The sequence below is a fragment of the Heptranchias perlo genome, chromosome X (genome assembly GCF_035084215.1).
Source record: "Heptranchias perlo isolate sHepPer1 chromosome X, sHepPer1.hap1, whole genome shotgun sequence".
NCBI lineage: Eukaryota > Metazoa > Chordata > Chondrichthyes > Hexanchiformes > Hexanchidae > Heptranchias > Heptranchias perlo.
Window position 1 is genome coordinate 4760727 of NC_090370.1, and position 19678 is coordinate 4780404.

The window sequence follows — 19678 nt, forward strand, 5'->3', positions numbered from 1 at the left end:
TAAGGCCCCATATTTTATTTAAATTAGGGAATTTCCCTGTGATGTGACATGTCTGGTGTGCCTGAGCAGCACTCCAGTTACACAGCCCCTATTTGGGACGAGCATTGAATAAAACGCCTATTTTTTAAAAAAGATTACTTGTTGGCCCTTCCCACTCCCTCCCTGTTGCCACCTTTCCCCTTCACCTCAGGAAAAACTGCTGGTACTCCACATGCAGCCAAGGGCCCTTCACTGGCTGCTGTTAACCAAAATTCCAGCTGTGCCCCCCTGCCAAAACCTAGCACACTATGAGATATACAATGAGAGCACCAGAAAAATATTTAAATGAACTGACCATGCATTATTGGGCAAGTTCAGCATATTTGTACACAGGCATAGCCAGTGCTTAAAGAACATTGTTAGCGGGTCATTCAACTATAGCAGATATCGCAGCCCAGCTGACGTTCATGTGTGTACTTTCTAGCAGAAGGTCAATGAACAGGAGCGGAAACCTGGCTGATATTTTGCCCTCCCTAACCCAAGAGCCCTGACACCAATAGAAGTGCCCCAACTGCTGGCCTGGTGAGATCAACTAATTCAGCACACCATGGGGGATTTGAACTTGGAACTTTCTGGTCTGTATGGATCAGTACCCACTAGCCAGCACACTCACCAACAGAGCCATCAGGGGTGTTAACACTAATTGACTTCCATATGTTAATATTTGTGACAAACCATGTCTCTAGCACAGATTCAAGAAAGAAATCCCTTTAAGGTCAGGCTATCTATATAGGTAAGTAGATAAATGTATAATGTTAACTTTAGTTGTGGTCCTGCACTTTTGCAGTCTGTTTAGCTCGCATTGCGGACTGAGTGACCGTGAGTAAGGATGATCGGGACACGCTGGCGGTTTCCACAATTTCAATATCTTTGCAGGTGATACAGGCAATGAGCTTTTCTTGGGATGCGCTGGAGGCAAAAAAGAACTCATAAGAAATACCACCGAGGACAGCACCAAGGATAGGGCCAATCCAGTACACCTGCAAGAACAATGAATAGAAAGTTCCTATTAATATTATTAGCAGTCACTGTTTTATGTGGTGGCTTATCCATGCATTAGTTACACCACTGTTAACTTAACCTAATAGCATTGAGTTCTAGGCTGGTGCCTGTCACTTGAATCCATCTGCTACCGTTATTTAAAAAATAAATATTCTTCATTTTCAACCAAGCCACTGAAATAAGACACTTCATTAACAACCATGTACACGTGCCACTGAGAACCCCTGCCAAACACAGTTAGAATCCAGGGCTGGAATGGAGGTCTGCGCCATGAGAGCACAAACTTCACATTACTGAAGTTGACCTTTGTTGCGGGAATGTTTGAACAGATGGTGTTAGCTTGGTCCCAGGTCCCTGGAATCTCGTTCCATAACCCAACACTATAAGTGGTACAGGAGAGATGGTCATGGTGACTCTCTCTAATTTGCTTTCTGTCCTGGTAGGAGAAATGACCTCTGTTTGGTACTTCTTTAATGACTTGGACTGAAAACTCACCACATGAGGAAATTACTTTTAAAAAAAGAAATGCTCCAAACTCTAGAGTAACAGTAAAAAAAATGTAAATACTGCTAGGGGTAAAATGAGCAATAAACCTGAAGGCAACAGAAGGGGATTTCAAAGCAAACAGCTTTGCACTCTGCACAAGCCCTAGCCGGTATTGCATTGTTAATGCTGTTGGCATATCTTCAGTAGACGGCCTGACAAAGATAACATTAGAAAGTTTTCCTCAAAGGCAAGGGAAGTACATGATTTTTTTAAACATCCTTTGGGTAAGTGTACCTTATTGCAAGTACCTCTTCCCCAGTATTGTTTCTTTAACAGAGATTTTATTGGGAACAGGGAAAGGCCATTTGGTATATCAAGCTTGTCACTTTTTCAAACAACAGTCCCACCACTCACTTTGTCACCATATCCCTCAATCCTTTCTCCAAAATCATTTCTCCAAAATCATATCTAGTTGTCTCTTGAACTCATTCATAGTGTCTGCTTCAATGACCTTCGCTGGTAACATTACCCTTTCATCCCCCAAAAAAGTTCCACCTTCCATAAGACTGAAGAATGTCACCCCTTTGAGTATTTAATGAACATTGTAGCTTTTAATTGTAAATAAAGTGAAACTGGCCTCACAGATTACTTGCATAGAAATCACTGACGTAACTTTGGCTTAAGTGTGGCGGAAACGGGGTTTCCAGTGAACTTCCGGCAGCAGAGCAGAAGTAGTTCCGTGGAAACTCCCGGCAATATTGAGCTAGGAATGAAAATCCTATCTGACTCCAACAGGCTTTTAAAAATCATGCTCCCCTCCTCTTCTAAAGGCGCTGACTTATGATGAGGTCTGGTTCTACATGGCCTGGCAACCTTCCATTACCTCACCCAAGTAGCCATGCTTAGCACATGAAGCCAGATGATAAATGTTGGCAGGCTCCTTCACCATGGTCCCATCAAAGCCAAGACTATTCTCCCCTCACCTGATGTCCACACATTTGTACTTTTCAGCAGAGTTCAGTGAATGACGATCAGGAGTGGAAACCCTGGATTATTTATTTCCCCTCTTAACAAAGGGGCAAGTCAAATTGTAGCACCCCTTCCCCCACTACATGGCTAAAATCAGTTAAGTTAGCACAATCCAGGATTGAACCTGGGACTTTCATGGTGTGTATGGTTCAGTACACCACTGGTACATTTATCCTCTACGTGACTAGAGGTGCTTCTCTATCAGTTTTTGAAATAAACTTCAATCTGGCTTAAAACTGCACTTTGTTGAGCATCATTATCAGCTAGAATCAGGGGCTGTCAAGAGACCAAGGCTAGGGATTGTAGCACCAGGGTACATTTTTCGGCCACAAGCACAGAACAGTCCTGTGACAAGAACAACGGGATCGATTTGTGTTGCATTCGATCTTCCGGATGGCCTAAAGTGTTCTGATCTAAAATGTGCGAGAACTTCATTAAAGCCCTGATTGCTATGCAAATACAGAGTATTTACCCGATTGAATGATTTCCTGATTTTTGCCCCAGGAATGTATTGCGTGCTTAGTTCGCCATTATAAAGTGGGTGACAAAGGGCAAGTATGATCTGGCCTTTGGGGAACTGAGTACTTAAAAGTTGCAGAGTGAATTGATGGGGCAAATACCCAATCACCTCCATTCTGGCCGGGAGTAGTGGTATCACTATATGCAGCCCCTTTGTGTTGCTGGATTTTGATCTCTGGAATTTTACTTGCTGCGCTTCTCATTACTGCAATTTTTGCTTTCTCAATTTTCCATCCCTAGATTTTTGCTTGCTGCGTTTTGCTTTTCTGCACTTTTGCTTGCTGCGTTTTGCTTTTCTGCACTTTTGCTTGCTGCGTTTTGCTTTTCTGCACTTTTGCTTGCTGCGTTTTGCTTTTCTGCACTTTTGCTTGCTGCATTTTGCTTGCCGCATTTTGCTTTACTGCATGTTTGCTTTTCTACATTTTGCTTAAAGCTACCGATCTGTGCCAAATATATTTCAGAATTAAAGATAAAGGAATTTTTTTTTATAAGTACATGAGGATGCAGCCATCATGGGGCTTATCGCACAGAATTCCATTAACCACATGAGCAGAGTTTTTATTTTACATTTCTCTTGAAAAATGTTATTGATAGCTTGTATCAAAACATTTGTGATGTAATGGCCACAGAGTTCCAGTGAAGGCATTCACAGATGAAAGTGCTGCCATATGTAATGGGCATTGAAAACCTTGATTTTACCCAGTGATGCTCCCAGAATCCGGTGATTAGCGCTGGTCCGAGAGATCTTGCGGGGTTCAGGCTGCCTCCTGAAAACTTACCCTACAGAAAATAAACAAACACAGAAATCAGTGAAACCTGCTGCTTTCCGTGGAGCTAAAGAGGCCATTTTACAAATGTTATGCTTCCATCATGGAGCTTCATTTGCTGCCAATGTGTATCGGGAATTCAGACGCATGTTCCCCAGGATCGTCTGTCCATAATGGTCTTGGGGACTGCCTGCCTGAATCCCCGATATGCACTCTCGCTCTGCAAAGCTCCATGGTGGGAGCACGAATTAGTAAAATTACCCGTTAAATTTGATCTGATTTTAGTGACTGAATAGGAAACACAGACCAATCCCAGCACTGCTCCCATACTTAAAGGCAAACAGAGTCTGCTGAATCACCTTGGGACCTTAAATATTATAAAGGAAAAAATATTTACATTTACTGGTGCTTTTCAATCATCCCTCTCTGTCCTATTTTGTGCTTTAGAACTGTTGGTTAAAGGTAGACATTTTTTGTAGATCTCCCCAGCACCAGAAGGACACCTGCAACCACACCACTGTGACATTTTTCAATTCCTATACCAGCCCATTCTTGTGGCATCTCTGAGTGAGATTGCCAACTTAGGGACAATTTTGTGTTGTGGACCCATGTATACTCGGAACTGGATTGAGATTCCCCAAACTGATTTCATGTTGGGCCCTTGTTGCTGAGCTAGGATTGAACTAGGTGAAAGGACAGTGCGCTAACCTCTTGCACCACACAGTCCCCCTGAACTCAGAATTATATCTCAAACCATATCACTATGTGCTCAATGTTGAATTGCCCTATGGATCCAAGGGACATTTACAGTTCAAAAGCCTGGAACTCATAGCTTATGTGCTGAACTTAGATAGGAGTTGGTCTCTAAAAGCACAAAACAATGGGACTTTCTTATTACTATTGCACTGAAAATTGGCCCAGTGTGTAGTGGGAATCCATTTCCCTCTGCCATTCACTGTGAAGGAAGCTTGTTTCTTTGATGTAGAGGAAGCTTTTTTGTGCCATGGCACAGTACCACTGGTTAAACAGCAGACATTTGTGGTTCTTACCGATGCCAGGATTCCTGCTGTCAGGCTGAAGGCTATTGCCAGACTGCCAGGTTCTCCCACTTCCCTACGTCGATGACCATCCACAGCAAATATAGTGAAAACCAACTGGAATGTGGCAAAAGCCTCCATTGCAAGTGCTTGGCCAGCATTTCCATCTTTGTTGATCTGCTCGGAAACACATGAAATCATATAATATTGACACTCCCAGGATACATAGAGGAAACCATGTCTGCATAATGAGAGCAGAATTTCTAATTACTGATTGAGACTGTAATAAAATGCTTTGCATAGATCTTGTATGTTACACAATCATACAATCATGAACTGAGAGACCTAGGGGTTCAAATATATAATCCCCTGAAGGTGCGAGTGCAGGTAGGTAAAGCCATAAAAAGGCAAATAGCATTTTGGGTTTTACAAATAGGCCATAGAGTACAAGAGTAAAGAGGTAATGATAAATTTGTACAACGTATTGATTAGGCCATAGTTAGGAGTACTGTGTGAGGTTTTGGGTGCCTCATAATAGAAAGGACATTAAAGCCTTAGGGAGTGTACAGTGTAGATTCACCAGGATGACGGCGGAGATGAGAGACAAAAGTTATGAGGAGAGTCTTGAGATACTAGGACTACTTCCACTGGAGCAGAGAAGGCCAAGAGGAGATTTATTAGACATTTTTAAAATTATGAAGGGTTTTGATATAGTGAATAGGGAAAGATTATTTCCTCTGCTTGGGGAGTCAGTGACAAGTGGCCTACGATGTAAAATTGTCACTAAGACAGCGAAGAGAGAGGTTAGGAGAAATATCTTTATGCAGAGAGTTGTTGGGGCATAGAATGCTTTGCTACAGGGAGTAGTTGAGGCAGAGACCATTGGATCTCTTAAGGGAAAAATAGATACAATTTGAAACAGAAGGTGGTACTGGACAATGGGGAGAAAGTGGGGCAAGGGGATTATATTTCGATTTTTGTAGCCAAGAGGTGGCACAGAAACAATGAGCCAAATGACCTTTCTGTGCTTCAAACTTCCATAGTTTTAAAACAAAAGAAGTTCCAGCACAGATCCCTGGGGCACACAACTACCCACATCTCAAATAATCTGAAAAACATTCATTTACCTCTACTCTTTCCTTTCACCCCGGATATCTATTGATTCATGTGGCTACAACTCCTTTAATGTCGTGAGGTGGATTTTCATCTTCACCGCCTGGGTGGTAATCTGGAGGGGTGGATTGCCTGCCCTTTATAGAGCCCGCCATGTGTCTTAATTTTTGTAATAAGTCTCTTATGTGGTACCTTATTAAATGCTCTCTGAAAATCCATATGTACAACATCCACTACATTCCCTTGATCTATACACTCTTAAGTTCCTGTTACTCGGGTGCTCTCACAGCTCAAGTGGCTCTCAGTAGTTTACCGCTTCATATTCCACTTAAAGCGTAGCTAAGTGCCAGAGTTTAATCAGCTGTAACTATGCAGTTAACAATTAACACCTAACTGTCAGTCACTCAGTCCCAAGTTCAGCACTTTTTTACAGGTTTAGACCAGTTGCTAGTTTCTGTGAATCAACAACTGAAAGTTAATCAATATCTACCGCTGAACTCCTGTTCAAAACCAAACTCTGTCATTAAGTCAAACTCACTCTATTGCTCCTCACTCGGGTAAATTATTGTTAAGAGAATTTTTAAGTGGTTGTTTAGTTGAAGTTTGGGGGCTTATTTTCAGGGGGGTTTCTCTGGAGCATGTCTGCTCTTATTGCTGTTGGCAAGCTTAAATGTGCAGCATAAGTGTTAGTGAGGGCAGCAAATCAGAACGATTGACACTGCCATTTTCTTATTTAGAGGTTACAAATTATAGCATAGAGGAGGGTGGATGGGAGGTAGTGTCACAGGAAACTTTAATTTAAAGGAAGTAAAGAGGAGTGGGGGGAGGGGGATAAGTAGAGAAAGCACAGCAGGAAGAAGAGTTAATTGAAGTAAAGGGGAGTTTAGGGCTGAGGGGGAATGAGTAGAGAAAGCACTGGGAGGAAGTTCAATGGAAGGAAATGAAAGGAGACAGCGGGAATGAGTGGAAAAAGCAAAGAGGAAGAAAGTTTAAAGGGAAGAAAGTAATGGAAATGGTAGGAGGGCAGCTGGGAGTGAGACAGGGAGTGGAATGAGGATGGAGTTGTGTGATGATGTAGTGGGCCTGGCTGGTGGAATCTGTTTCGTGCCTCCACGTTGATTTCTTTTCAGTTTGTTTTTACCTGACATTTCTCTCCAACCCAATCCCTCCCCACCCCCGAACACTTGTATAAAACGGGCACTGGGAGATCTGCAAGCTGTTCGTTGAAGATCTCCACCACTAAAGCCAGGTTGCCATATTATTGAGATTCATATTCTGACTGCTGTTTCTGACTTGAGTAACTGAACTTTGTGCATTGGGAGATTTTTTTCCCCTCTGCTGCTTGCTGCTGTTTCCCTTCAGAGCACACCAGTTCATCCCTGCAGCTGCAAGCAGCATTGACCATGGCCTTTCCACTGGACGTGTTAATGGCAGTGTTGGAATTGGAGGAGGACAAGGAATACCTGAGGAGGGAGGAGAAGCAGGTGCATTGCCTAAGCAGACACCTGACACCCCCCACAGACAGCCCAGGAATCACATCATATGACCCAGGGACAACTACTTGCACATATTGGAAGAGGTTACCTGCAACTCAGCAGCGATGCAGTCAGCAGGTTGTGCTGTCTACTGGAACATGACTGGGGCAACACATTTTTCCACTTTGCCAATGGAAAGGAGGGAACAACTGGAGAAGGTCCAGCACTTCCATCAGGTGGCTGAATTCCCAAGAGCGCACAGCGTCATTGATGGTACCCACGTTGCTATCAGGATGCCAGACAACAACTCCATGGCATACAGGAATAGAAGAGGATTTCATTCAATCTACGTGCAGGTGGTCTTAGACCGCCATAAGTGAGGGTGACTGCAAGATACCCTGGCAGCAGCCATTACACTTTCACCTTGTGATTGTCAACAGTGACACAACTGTTTGATGGGGGCCAGCCTAGCTGCCCTGGCTATTATCAGTCTAGAACCTCCACACTGGCACCAAAAGAAAATATAGTGAGACTCGTGCCTCCACCTGAATTCTCATAGGATATGTCATCGGGATGCTGAAGCAGTGCTTCTGATGTCTGGACATATCAGGTGAGGCCTTACTCTGAGAAAGTTGCAAAAATCATTTGAGTCTGCTGTGTTCTGCACAACTTTGCTATGAGAAGGGGGAAACTCATGCAGCCAGAGGGGCTGCAAAGTGAGCCTGCACCCTTGCCTGATTAGAAGGAAGAAGAAGAGGAGGAGGAAAGAGAAGTGGCCCTGGTTCATGCATGACCAGGCAGACTGGTGCAACAAGAACTGACTGACCAGACTTTTAGTCGAAAGTAGCCTTGCAGCCCCTACAAAAGCAGTCCTTCTGGCCGCTCTGTTCTCCACACCCCCCACACCATTATGCTGGGTCAAATCCCCACTGCCTTCACTACAATACTTACACTAAATGTGTTTTCTTCTTCCTGGTGCCAGTGCCCAATTTGGCTGAAAACAAGTTCCAATGGCAATTTTGTCAGCCAATCAAAAGTCCAAAGATTAAAGCAAGGCTGTATCATAGACATTACTAGGTCAATATTTGATACATCTTTACTCATCAGACAAAGAAGGGCTGACAACAGATGAATGAACTGGATCAATTACATAGATGGGTTGAAATATGGCAGATGGATTTTAATATGGATATAGATGTAGGGTAATGCATAGAGGAACCGCTAACAATAAATGTACATAATGTGAAAGGGTCTAATGGTCTAGCATGGTAGCTATCAGAGGACCTGAGACCATGACTTTTAATGCAGTTTACAAGGGTACAGTAGTACAGTGGTTATGGCACTAGACCACCTAACCCAGAGTTTGAGAGTTCAAATCCTACTGTGGTAAGTTGTGAATTGAATAAATCTGGTAATTTGTGGGTAAATGACTATGACAGCTGCCAGATTGTTGTAAAAATCCATGTGGTTCACAAATGTCTTTCAGGGAAGGTCTGGCTTGCATGTGACTGTAGTCCACAAGACATGGTTGACTCTTAATACCCTCTGAAGTGGCCTAGCAAGCTCACCATCATCTCAGGGCAAATAGGGATAGGCATTAAATGCAGCCACCTCCCAAAAACAAATTAAAAAAGCATTTTGTCTGCAATATCCCCGGTGAAACAATTTTTTTTTGTTTTGTTTGGGCTCCATTTTGGGAAAAATGCATCTCTATTGTAAATCAACAGGGAAAATATTATGATAAATGCAGTAACATAAATGGACTCACCATGTTAACTAAATGCCTTGATGTTGACTTGATCGGCAGTGACATGTAGATTATTCCTGATCCAATCACAGCTCCAAGACACTGAGCCAAAAGATAGGACACAAACTGGAGAAAATCTAGTTTCCTGGTGCACAAGAATGCGAGTGTGACAGCCGGGTTCACCTGGGCACCACTAATCTCTCCAAAACAGTGAATCAGGCCGACAGCAGAAAACCCAGCAGCTACAGCCACCTGCATCAGCACTGGAACTCCATCTTCCTGTCCAGGGGCAGAGGCACCCAAGATAACTGAGACCAAGACCATGGAACCAACCAGCTCTGCTAAGACTGAACGCCAGAACCTGCGACTCCTCAATTCCTAAGACGAAGAAAGACAGTGTCACCGTGGAAATTCTTTTCTCTTTTAGATGTTATTTCCTTGCAAACTGATCTTCATTTAGCCAAAGGGTGAAATAATCTGCTGTGTGCACTTTTCCACAGCTATTCTCAACACTCATCCCATTGACTTCCACTGTTACTGCTATCACTACTTAGATAACCTTCATCCCAAAAACCTAAACTCTGTTATTACCAGTGGCTTCATACTTCCTCACAAGGATGATTTAGACTCCTGAATGAGGACTCAGGCCTTCCTCACAAAAATACTTTACATATCTCAGGTAAAGCCTGCAGGTTTTTCTACAAGAACTCAGCACAGATCCTAGATCCCCATATGAATGTTCCATAGACGCCATTAGATGTCCCACTTGCCCTAGTGGACAAATCCTGCAATTCCATAGCCCTGAGACTGATGTCAATTCCCGGCTTCCTGTAAAGACCTTCCTGCCTGAACATTTCATGTTTTTAATCAGTACACTGCTGACGCTATCTTGCAAAATAAGTGAAATCCCGGGATAGTTGGCATTTTAGTTAAAAAATGGTTTAAAGATGCCAGACACGAGCTTACAGGAAAGCATTTCAATTCTGGTCTTTTACAATCCAACATTGTGGTTTGGTTCTCTGCTCACCCCAATGAGTTTAGATGCTTATGCAATTCACATCAGCCAGTGATGTTCTGTTTCTCTCTTTTTCTTTTCCTCTTTCTCTGTCACTCTGTCTTTCTCTCCCTCTCTCTAGCCTAAATTTTGCAAGTCAGTGGCGATGCGACTTGCCCACCACGTCAGCAGACACTTGCGGGTATGCTGTCTGTGATTTATCGTCACGTCACCAAAGCATATCGGAATGTTTGTGGGGTATAGATTCGGGAGTCTGCTTTACACTCTGCCAGAGTTTGTTTTCCATTAGTCAAGGGACAAGAAAATTGGGCGGAGTATAAGACAGGCAGCCAATTCGCTATCATCCGTTTTGCGCTATCGCTCGAGATGGATTTATACTCTTGTCTCTACTTGCCTTTAACTTTGTTCTCTTCATTGCACTCTTGTTCTGTCTATCTTTCTCGATAGACTTTCTCTCCATCTTTCTATTTCTCTCTCTCTCTCTATATATACCTCCCATTTCTTTCTAGCTACAGTACAAACATCATGAAAGGTAACATCATTACACATGTATCAGAGGGCCATTTTTCAGGAGACATACATAGATTGATTAGACAGCTTTTATACCCACTTTAAGCACTATACAGGGAAATAACAGATTCTCCATTGTCAACACAGACTTTCAAGTTCTCAAACACTGTCCCCATGCTGAGATGGGAATTCAGTTTATGTAACTTACATTGCATACAGATTACACCTATGATTAAATTCCCTTCCATCAGCTCAGCAGCGACGATGGGGCCGAGCATAAACAATAAAATGAAACCTCCCAAGCTATCCTACAGGAGCTTCATACCATCTGTACATTACACTTATGGCTTTTGTACAGGAAATGTGCACCATTTATGCCACTTCTACATCCACCCGAGAACTTGAAAATGAATACCACCCCCTCCATCACCAAAATATTTCATCCAGCAATTAAGTATCAGCTTTGCTATGCTGGACATATCATTTAATCAATTTACAGCATCTGCGTACAGGAGAGAACACTGCATATAACAGCCATACAATACCAAATAAAATTGAGTCGTTTTACACAGTATACACAGTACAAATGGATGAGATATGCAGTATATTAATCTTATATAAAAACTCATAAACAGGTATGTATGAATTGTTAACCGTTAAATTTATGTGCACCATATTCATTTAGACATCTATCACGTCTGTCAATCCTTTTCAGTTTTGCCTGCCTCTGAGTTGTTTGTTTATATCCATTTATTCAATAGCCTGGTATTTATCCTCTTCATTTATAGTCATTTATATAAGGTTCATCCATTGTCTTTTTGTTTATCTATTCCTCCACGCAATGATACATGTCTTGCTACCCCTCTCACCTGCATACCCATCTCCCTGTATTTATTCATCATTTTGTCTTTCAAGCTAGTGTCTAATTTATGTTGTCTTTTGATTCACCTATTCATGTCTCTCTATTACCCACTATCCATCTATTTTCCCCCTTTATCTGCCACTCTAAGACAAATCTCTGGATAGTTCAAAAATACAAGTTTAAAGCCATAATCGGCAGAAAAATGGGGAGCACTTCAAACCACTTGTTAAGCACGTTTGAACGAGATCATTTAGCATCCTACGATGAACAAACTACAATCGCAAACAAATTGCCTTCAAATTGATAATATTCCCAGATTGATCGGGGGGGGGGGGGGGGGGGGGAAGATTAAACCCCTTTCCTTACCTCTCGGAAGGACATGCTGACTGCCAAGGGGAGATGCTTCTGTTGGCTGATCTCACTCCAGAATATTTTTCTGAGCTGTATCTTTCAACAGAACCACAAGGGACCCCCAAAGAGCTCAAGAGTAGGAAACAGAAACCAACTGGCAGACCTATCACTCTCAAAAGAAACAAATTAATCAATTTAATTCTGCAACCTACCAACCTCCTCCGCCCCCCCCCCCCCCTCATACTGCTTTAATCTGAAGAGGATAGAACAGATTGCAGGATACAGTCAGTTAGATCAGCTCAACATTGGTGTAGCAGAAACTTTATACAGAGAGTACACAATAGCTTTGACAACATTTCTTATAATTATCAGTATATTACAGAACTAGGTGAGAAACAAAATGTAATGACATAAGTCCTGGTTCACAAATCTACTGTTAGAAACTCAAAAAGGACCAGACTGGCAAAACTTCCTTCTTATCCCTTCGCTCTCCCATTGAACAGAGCTTTTTACATCTTTCCTCTTCCCACCAAAAAGATGTCACAATCTAGAGTTCCGGCACTGTGTGCATCAACTCACATTCATGCCATCTCATCAATGCCACTTCCAAACCTTGCCAAGAACAGTATCTGTACATACAACAACTTTAGTAATCTGTACATACAACAACTTTAGTACTACCATCATTTACAACCTTACCACTGTGTTTCCCCTTGGTGCAGGATGATGCTCGACCTAATCTGGTGCCCCTCCTAGACGTTACCTGAGTGCCAGGAGTGTATGAAGTAGCTGGCTACTGCATTCCAATAAGAAGCACCCTGGTCATCCAATGGGGCTGGCAGGAGGACACACATATGCTGTTATCTTAAGAGACAGCAGCATCATGTGAGCAAATTCCTGCTGTGCCACTAGTACTGGCCCCTGGTTCTGCATAGCCACTAATCTGTAGGAAAGCAGACCTAATGATACCAATCAGATGAGTGCAGCCCTAGGAGATACTTATCCATATCCCATCCTCATACACTTGGAGAACCAGGGGCCAGTACTAGTGGCACAGCAGGAATTTGCTCACATGATGCTGCTGTCTCTTAAGACAGTACTCTGCAATCTAGCTCATAAAGCTTCTATGGCAGAAGTCTGTGCAACATGGCAGAAGCGAAAGAAAGAACTTACATTTATATAGCACCTCAGGACATCTCAAAGTACTTCACAGCCAATCAATTACTTTGGAAGTGCATTACTGTTGTTATGTAGGTAAACTTGGCAGTCAATTTTGTACACAGCAAGGTCCCAAAAACAGCAATGAGATATTAGTCTGTTTTGGTAGTGTTGGTTGAAGGATAAATGTTAGCCAGGACATCAGGAGAACTCCCCTGCTCTTCTTCAGATAGTGGCCATGGGATCTTTTACGTCCTGAGAGGGCAGACAGGGCCTCGGTTTAACATCTTATCCGAAAGACAACACTCCCATAGTACTGCGCTGGAGTGTCTGCCAAGATTACGAGCTCAAGTCCTGGAGTGGAGTTTGACTCCGAGGTGAGAGTGCTACCCACTGAGCTAAGGCTGAGGGAGTAGAGTTCCTGAGTGACCAAGAAATGCAGGTGTAATGATCCCTGGAGTGCTTTGGTCAAACCCGTCACTACCCCGGGACCTGTGGCTCTAGACCCTTCCACATGTAGCTAGACATGCTAGAAGATGTCTTTTCCGCCTCCATTTCACAACACAGGCTGTCACAGTGTTGTGTAATCTGCTGTATGATGACAGCGACAGCTCGTCCCATAGAAGTGAAGGTTTCCACAGCATGAAGCTTTCATCCTATCACATCCATCCAAGCCACCCCAGGAGACAGCTGCCACATCAGGCAGTCTGCTATACACATCTGTATCAAGGAATTGACAACTACTATGTTTGCAAGGGGCAACTCCGTCATCAATTTTCCTTGTGGAAAGGAGGCATCAGCTGGACAGGATGGCAGGGTCCCCTCGAGTGCAAAGAGTCACACTTGGTACTCGTGGGTATTAGGGTGCTTCATGTCAGCCCCCAGAGTTTTCATGAAGAAGAAGGGTTTGTTCGGATGGTATCTGCCCACAGAAACATCAATTTGCACATTTGTGGTTGTTATCCAGGAAGCAGCCATGATATCTTTATTGTGTGGCATTCCATGGTGCCTGCATTACAAGATTTTGTGTTCCGCAGCCAAATGTGCTACAAGTTCTTTGGGCAAGCCTTTCCTATACCTGTAGTTTATTCAAAATAGGAGGTATGCCTTAGATTGCAAAGTTTGGTGTGAGCTGCCTGCTCCCTCCTCCCAGCCACAGATGCATGCAGTCCCAATTTTGCTGTGATTACAAAATCAGAGCTAAGACGTTTATGGTACCGGCAATACTTTGAAAGTGAAACTTAAAGCCACAGAGATCACTCATTCCCCAAGCTCCTCAGTTCAAGGAGGCTGAGTGAGTTGTGGATTAGATGAGAGCCCTTGAACAGGGAAAATTATGCTAAAATGTAGATTTAAAGATAAATATTGAACTGATGCACTATTTTCTTCAACTAAAAGCAAGCAATAAGCAGCCATCGCCTCCTTTGAAGTACACAAATACATGATCAGTGTTTGATCTGCCCTGTGCTGAAATCACATGGTTCTACTGAAATACAACAAAGCTTGCAACTTTAATTTTTCTTCCCTCTTGTGCTGGGCTCTGGTCCAAAACCTCACCCAAGCAGATATTCTTCATGTGTTAGCCTAGTCAGTCAAGGTCAGCAGACTATTTGACCATAAAAGATATCACAGTTAAGCCCAATCCTGTCCTCACGCAACATCGACGTATGCGATATATGCAGTAAGCTGCAGTACTGCAAGGGTTCGATTCCTGGGCCTTGCTACATTTACCTAGATATTAAGTGGGTAAAGGCACACTTTGGTTTGTAGGGGATGTGAATGACCGGTGACACTGAACCGAAGGACCCAGAAACCTAACGCTCACAGGTTAGCCATGTAGTTTGACACTACATTTCAACAAATCTAAGGCAATTCAAATGTTTTTTTAACCATCTTTTGTTGCCAATTTAAATGAGATTGCTAGTAACACTTCACTTCAAATCTCTTTTCGCCTAAACTATGTCTTGTTATTCCTAAATACAAGATAGCTGATCTCATAAAGGTTCCTGATTATTATCGAGTAATAACTCTTTATTCAGCTTTACAAACAAATTTCACATAACAATTCTGGCCCTGGCTAGAACTACGTGTGTACTCACCTGTCCCTAACCATAGTGATCATATGGTCATTAATCTAACCCTGTCCTGATTTCTAATTTGTACTCCATGTATTTCACACAAACCCTAATCTCCAATAAAAATCACAAGCTGAAATCTCACACACCATCCATCATCCAGGAATACTGCAAAATGATAGTAAATGTCTTTTGTTGCTTTGATAAACTATATAGATCTGAATCTTAAATGAGATACTATTCAGGAAAGCTCTGACCAACCCGAGCACTAGTTGCACCAGGGCAGTTATAAAAGGTTGTCAATTTTCCAGGCTCACTGAGGCCTGCCAGTTCAGGTCCCCTCCCCACCTCAGCCACTCTGGTGACATTACATGGGGGGGGGAAATAGGAAGACTGCCTGCACCGAGAGCAGCTCCATTAGTTTCTTAGACTAGCCTGGGCACTGACACTAAACGGCCTGAACGTGGAAGACTATCGGCTGAGTATGCTTCAGATCATTGGCAGACCTGACACAGTAGGCCCTGGAATATAAACAACATTTTACAACTAGGAACATGTATTTTATCTCTGTCCTTGAGAGACAAATTGGGATAGTTTGTCAAACAGAAACTTCTCCCCTTTAGACTTTTTATGAAATTTTATCAGTTTATAATTCTGATAACTTTAGGCCGGGATATTGTGTCGAGGTGAGCCAGATGCGTGACAATTACAGAAGGGGATCAAACTTGTTTGTGCTATCACTGTTACTGGTCCATGAGGGGGATGTTAGGCATTGTGCTAGCTGTCAGTGGGGGTTGGGGTGGAAGGGCAGGAATAAAAACAATGAGGGCAAAGCAAAAAGAAATAAAGGTCTGTAGAAATTGTTTTCACTCTGTTCATAGTTTTCTGAAGTACCATTGAACGTCACGTCGTCATGGTAACAAGGTCTTTTCATTTCAAAGCACAGGAGAAGCTCCTTCCCCCACAAACTGCAGTTACCTTGGCAACTGTTGTCCACCTTTTTTGCTGAGATTTGGAGAAGTATCCACTTAATTTACAAGGGAGAGAAAGGACTGCTTTATGAATAGCAACCTCAAATCAGCAAGCGCGTTCAATAAACATTAGCATCAAATAAAGATTTGACATATCATGGCATCAAAGGGTATGATTAGGTTTAACATTCAGCCAACTGAGGCCCTTTCTATTGCTTTAGACTGATAATTAGACACTGGGACTGCATGTTGGCAACCGCAGGGAAGGTGAGCTCCCTCAGCCGTGTCCTTCACTGTGTGAGACTCATCCATTTCAGTTTTAGACTTCTATTCTAAATCAGGGCCCAGTCAGCGTTTGCTCCTTCATGTTTCTCATGATTACTCCACTTAAGGCCTTTCATCTCCATGAATCCTCATTAGGTGAGCAAGGGTGAGCCTCAGCTCATTACTAGATTAAACAGTATCCACAGAAAATACAACAGTTCAAAAACATGCAAACACATAAATTAGTACTCTTTATGGCATCAGCTTGAGTTACCACCTTTTGCTGTCCAAAAAATGAATAAACAGCAGGATAGGAAGAGGGTAGAGTGGGATTTTGGCTTAAGGTCTGAGGTTTGCTTTGTTGCTGAGGAAAAAGGTCATTGAAAACATTACTAGTCTTAACAAATACCCACCGCCCCCACATCATGACACACAGAAGTAAGTGGAAAAATCAAGTTTCTATTTTAAAGCACCTTGAAATGTTTTTCTATGTTAAAGTCACTATATAAATGTAAGTTGTTGTAAAAAATCTGACTTTTGATATCCATTTTACATTTTAGAAATTTCTTGATAGCTCATTAAAAACTGGGGATTGTCCAGTCTCAAACTAGATGATGGTATTCCTATTAGAAAGATGTTGTGACATCAGAGATCCAACCACATCATGAGAAATATTATTCAATATGCAATACTTAAAGTATGTTACAAGTCTCTTATAGTTGCTGACTTGTGTGGTGAGAAGTCTGGTTCAAACTGCACTCATTTCCAAGGTAACTCACTATTAGGCATTCAGTCTTGTATAGCAGCACTTGAGAATATTTTTTCCCACTAAGTTTATACATTTTTTCAAATGGTGAGGAAACAATCTCCGTGCTTGGGACATTTTAGGAAAGATTTCCAAAAGTTAAGTATATAATGGAACACTGCACTTGATATTATGGCTTCTCTCACTTCTTCTCTCAGCTCATGTTCTTGTGGTTCTGAAGTGCAGAAGGAAACCTCGAGAACAAACTCTGTGTGGAGCTACCTACCTTAGTGGGTTGTATCTAAAACTACAGTCTACCTTAGAACACAAACCGCAGAAGTCTATAATTTTGTGCATTAACTACAGTGATTGCCTCATGACACGGAACGCTGTGTCTTTACTGATGTCTATGCTGTTTCCATAGCTATGAGATGTGCTGACTGTTGTCATGGAGCTGTGATTCTCAGCATCAGCACCTGAAATGCAAGGCCACCATTATGAACAATGAAGGGGAGCTATCACTCCCAGATCTGCTGCGCTGGCTGGGCTTTGAGTTCTAGCATGAACAAGATCAGCAAAATCCCACTGTTTTTGACCACCTCTTGATAAACTCGGTGTTTATCCCCCTTTTGCAAACAGAACAAAAAGAAAAGCAAAAAACGATTCACATCAGCTAAATCCTGACACATCTGCTTTCCCCTGACCCTGTGGCTCATCCCATTGTTTTGACAGCTCTGGATTCTGGAATGATTTTTTTTCTCTCTCTGCTTAAAGTCCACTGCATTTTTATTTTTTTCAATCTAGTTTGCTGACTGCGAGAAAAAAAGCAAACAATTGATAAGCTGCGTGTTCAAACAGATTCTAACAAAAGATAGGGCTCTCAGAGAATGTTTCCCAAATCGTGCCATGTGCCACTTGTCACATTATATTAAAATCAACATTTTTTCCAGTATGCTGACCCTCTATGTCATTGGAGTGCTCCTAGGTTGCACAGAATTACTGCTAAAATCACTTTGTTAACAGCGAGGGACAGTCAATGCCTCAACAAATCTAGGACTGTTTCATAGGCTTTCATTATGAAGCACACCTGACATATAGGCTTAATTATATTACACATTTTGCATCAATTCAAAGCTGTTTCAACTTTGCAGCGACACTGAAGTGTCAATCAAATTTAAGCAGATAGCACGAGACATCTGGAGGAGGTACTCTGACATCAGTTTGGCTTTGGACTAGTTGAATTCTCTGACTAGTCCCACACAAAGAATGGCTACTTGGGTGAGATACTCGAAAGCTGCTAGCATCTATTGGACCGTACCCAGCAAGAGTCAGTACAGTGGGGAGAAAACTGGGAGGAAAATATAACCGATGACATGGAGAAGGGCAAAGAGGAAACAATGAAATAGTGGGAGAGGAGAGGAAAATTGCCTTGTTCCCCTGGCACTCATTCATTTTCAACATTATGCATGTATCCAGATAATTAGATGAATAGGAGTGTTTATCTGATTTAACCTGATTTCTATGGAAAGCCTGGCTTCACTTTCTTTACATTTGTTTTATTTATTTATAAATTATTAGATTAACAGCTGTTTCTGATATGAACCACTTGCCAAAGACAGGAAAAACATTAACGAACAGCATGTGTTACAGACATGCGACAGTGCTATTTTACAGTTGCCCAACCACCAAACATTTTCTCAATTTACAACATGTGACTTCAACATTTGATTTAATTCTAAATTGCTAAATTGGGTCAACTAGGCCTGTATTCACTAGAGTTTAGAAGAATGAGAGGTGATCTCATCGAAACATATAAAATTCTAACAGGACTAGACAGACTAGATGCAGGGAGGATGTTCCCGATGGCTGGGGAATCCAGAACCAGGGGTCACAGTCTCAGGATACGGGGTATGCCATTTAGAATTGAGATGAGGAGAAATTTCTTCACTCAGAGGGTGGTGAACCTGTGGAATTCTCTACCAGAGAAGGCAGTGGAGGCCAAGTCATTAGATGTATTCCAGAAGGAGATAGATATATTTCTTAATGCTAAAGGGATCAAGGGATATGGGGAAAAAGCAGGAACAGGGTACTGAGTTAGTCAGAATCAAGGCTACATGGCCTCTCAAGAACTGTATTCTCATTATATTATAAGCCAGCAATATCCTTATCTGCATGGGGGAGGAGAGGCCAGATAGTACCAAGCATCTGGACAGCCAACTGAATTATCAACGTACTAAGGACAATTGTGTCTTTCTGAGTGTGTGTGAAATTGTAGCTACCCTATGTATGGGAGTCAAGGAGTTAACATTGGTCAAAAACCCATCATGCTTTTCTCTTTTTTTATGGAAATAACTGTTCACGTATTTCTTACATTAATGTGGTCTTTATGGTTTTCCACAATCAAAATTCAAATTTTTAAATTAAAATCTATTATAAAGGTCCTAAAAGAAAACCAGAATGCATCATCTTTAATATAAAACTTCAAGATTTTCAGGGGCATATGCCCTTTCCCC

At 42.2% G+C, this 19678-nt stretch overlaps 2 protein-coding genes across 2 annotated transcripts in view; one reads left to right on the plus strand and one right to left on the minus strand.

Moving 5' to 3' along the window:
* The window catches only part of LOC137307194 (zinc finger CCCH domain-containing protein 10-like), a 75780-nt gene that overhangs the window by 47173 nt on the left and 8929 nt on the right, over positions 1-19678 (plus strand). The gene's annotated exons all lie outside the window — the stretch shown is intronic.
* Positions 801-11982, minus strand: LOC137306935 (aquaporin-4). The gene is made up of 5 exons (XM_067976315.1): positions 11968-11982; positions 9236-9592; positions 4892-5056; positions 3775-3855; positions 801-1019 (listed from the first exon to the last, which is right to left on the minus strand). Exons 1-5 carry the CDS (start codon positions 11980-11982, stop codon positions 801-803), a joined length of 837 nt encoding a protein of 278 aa, XP_067832416.1.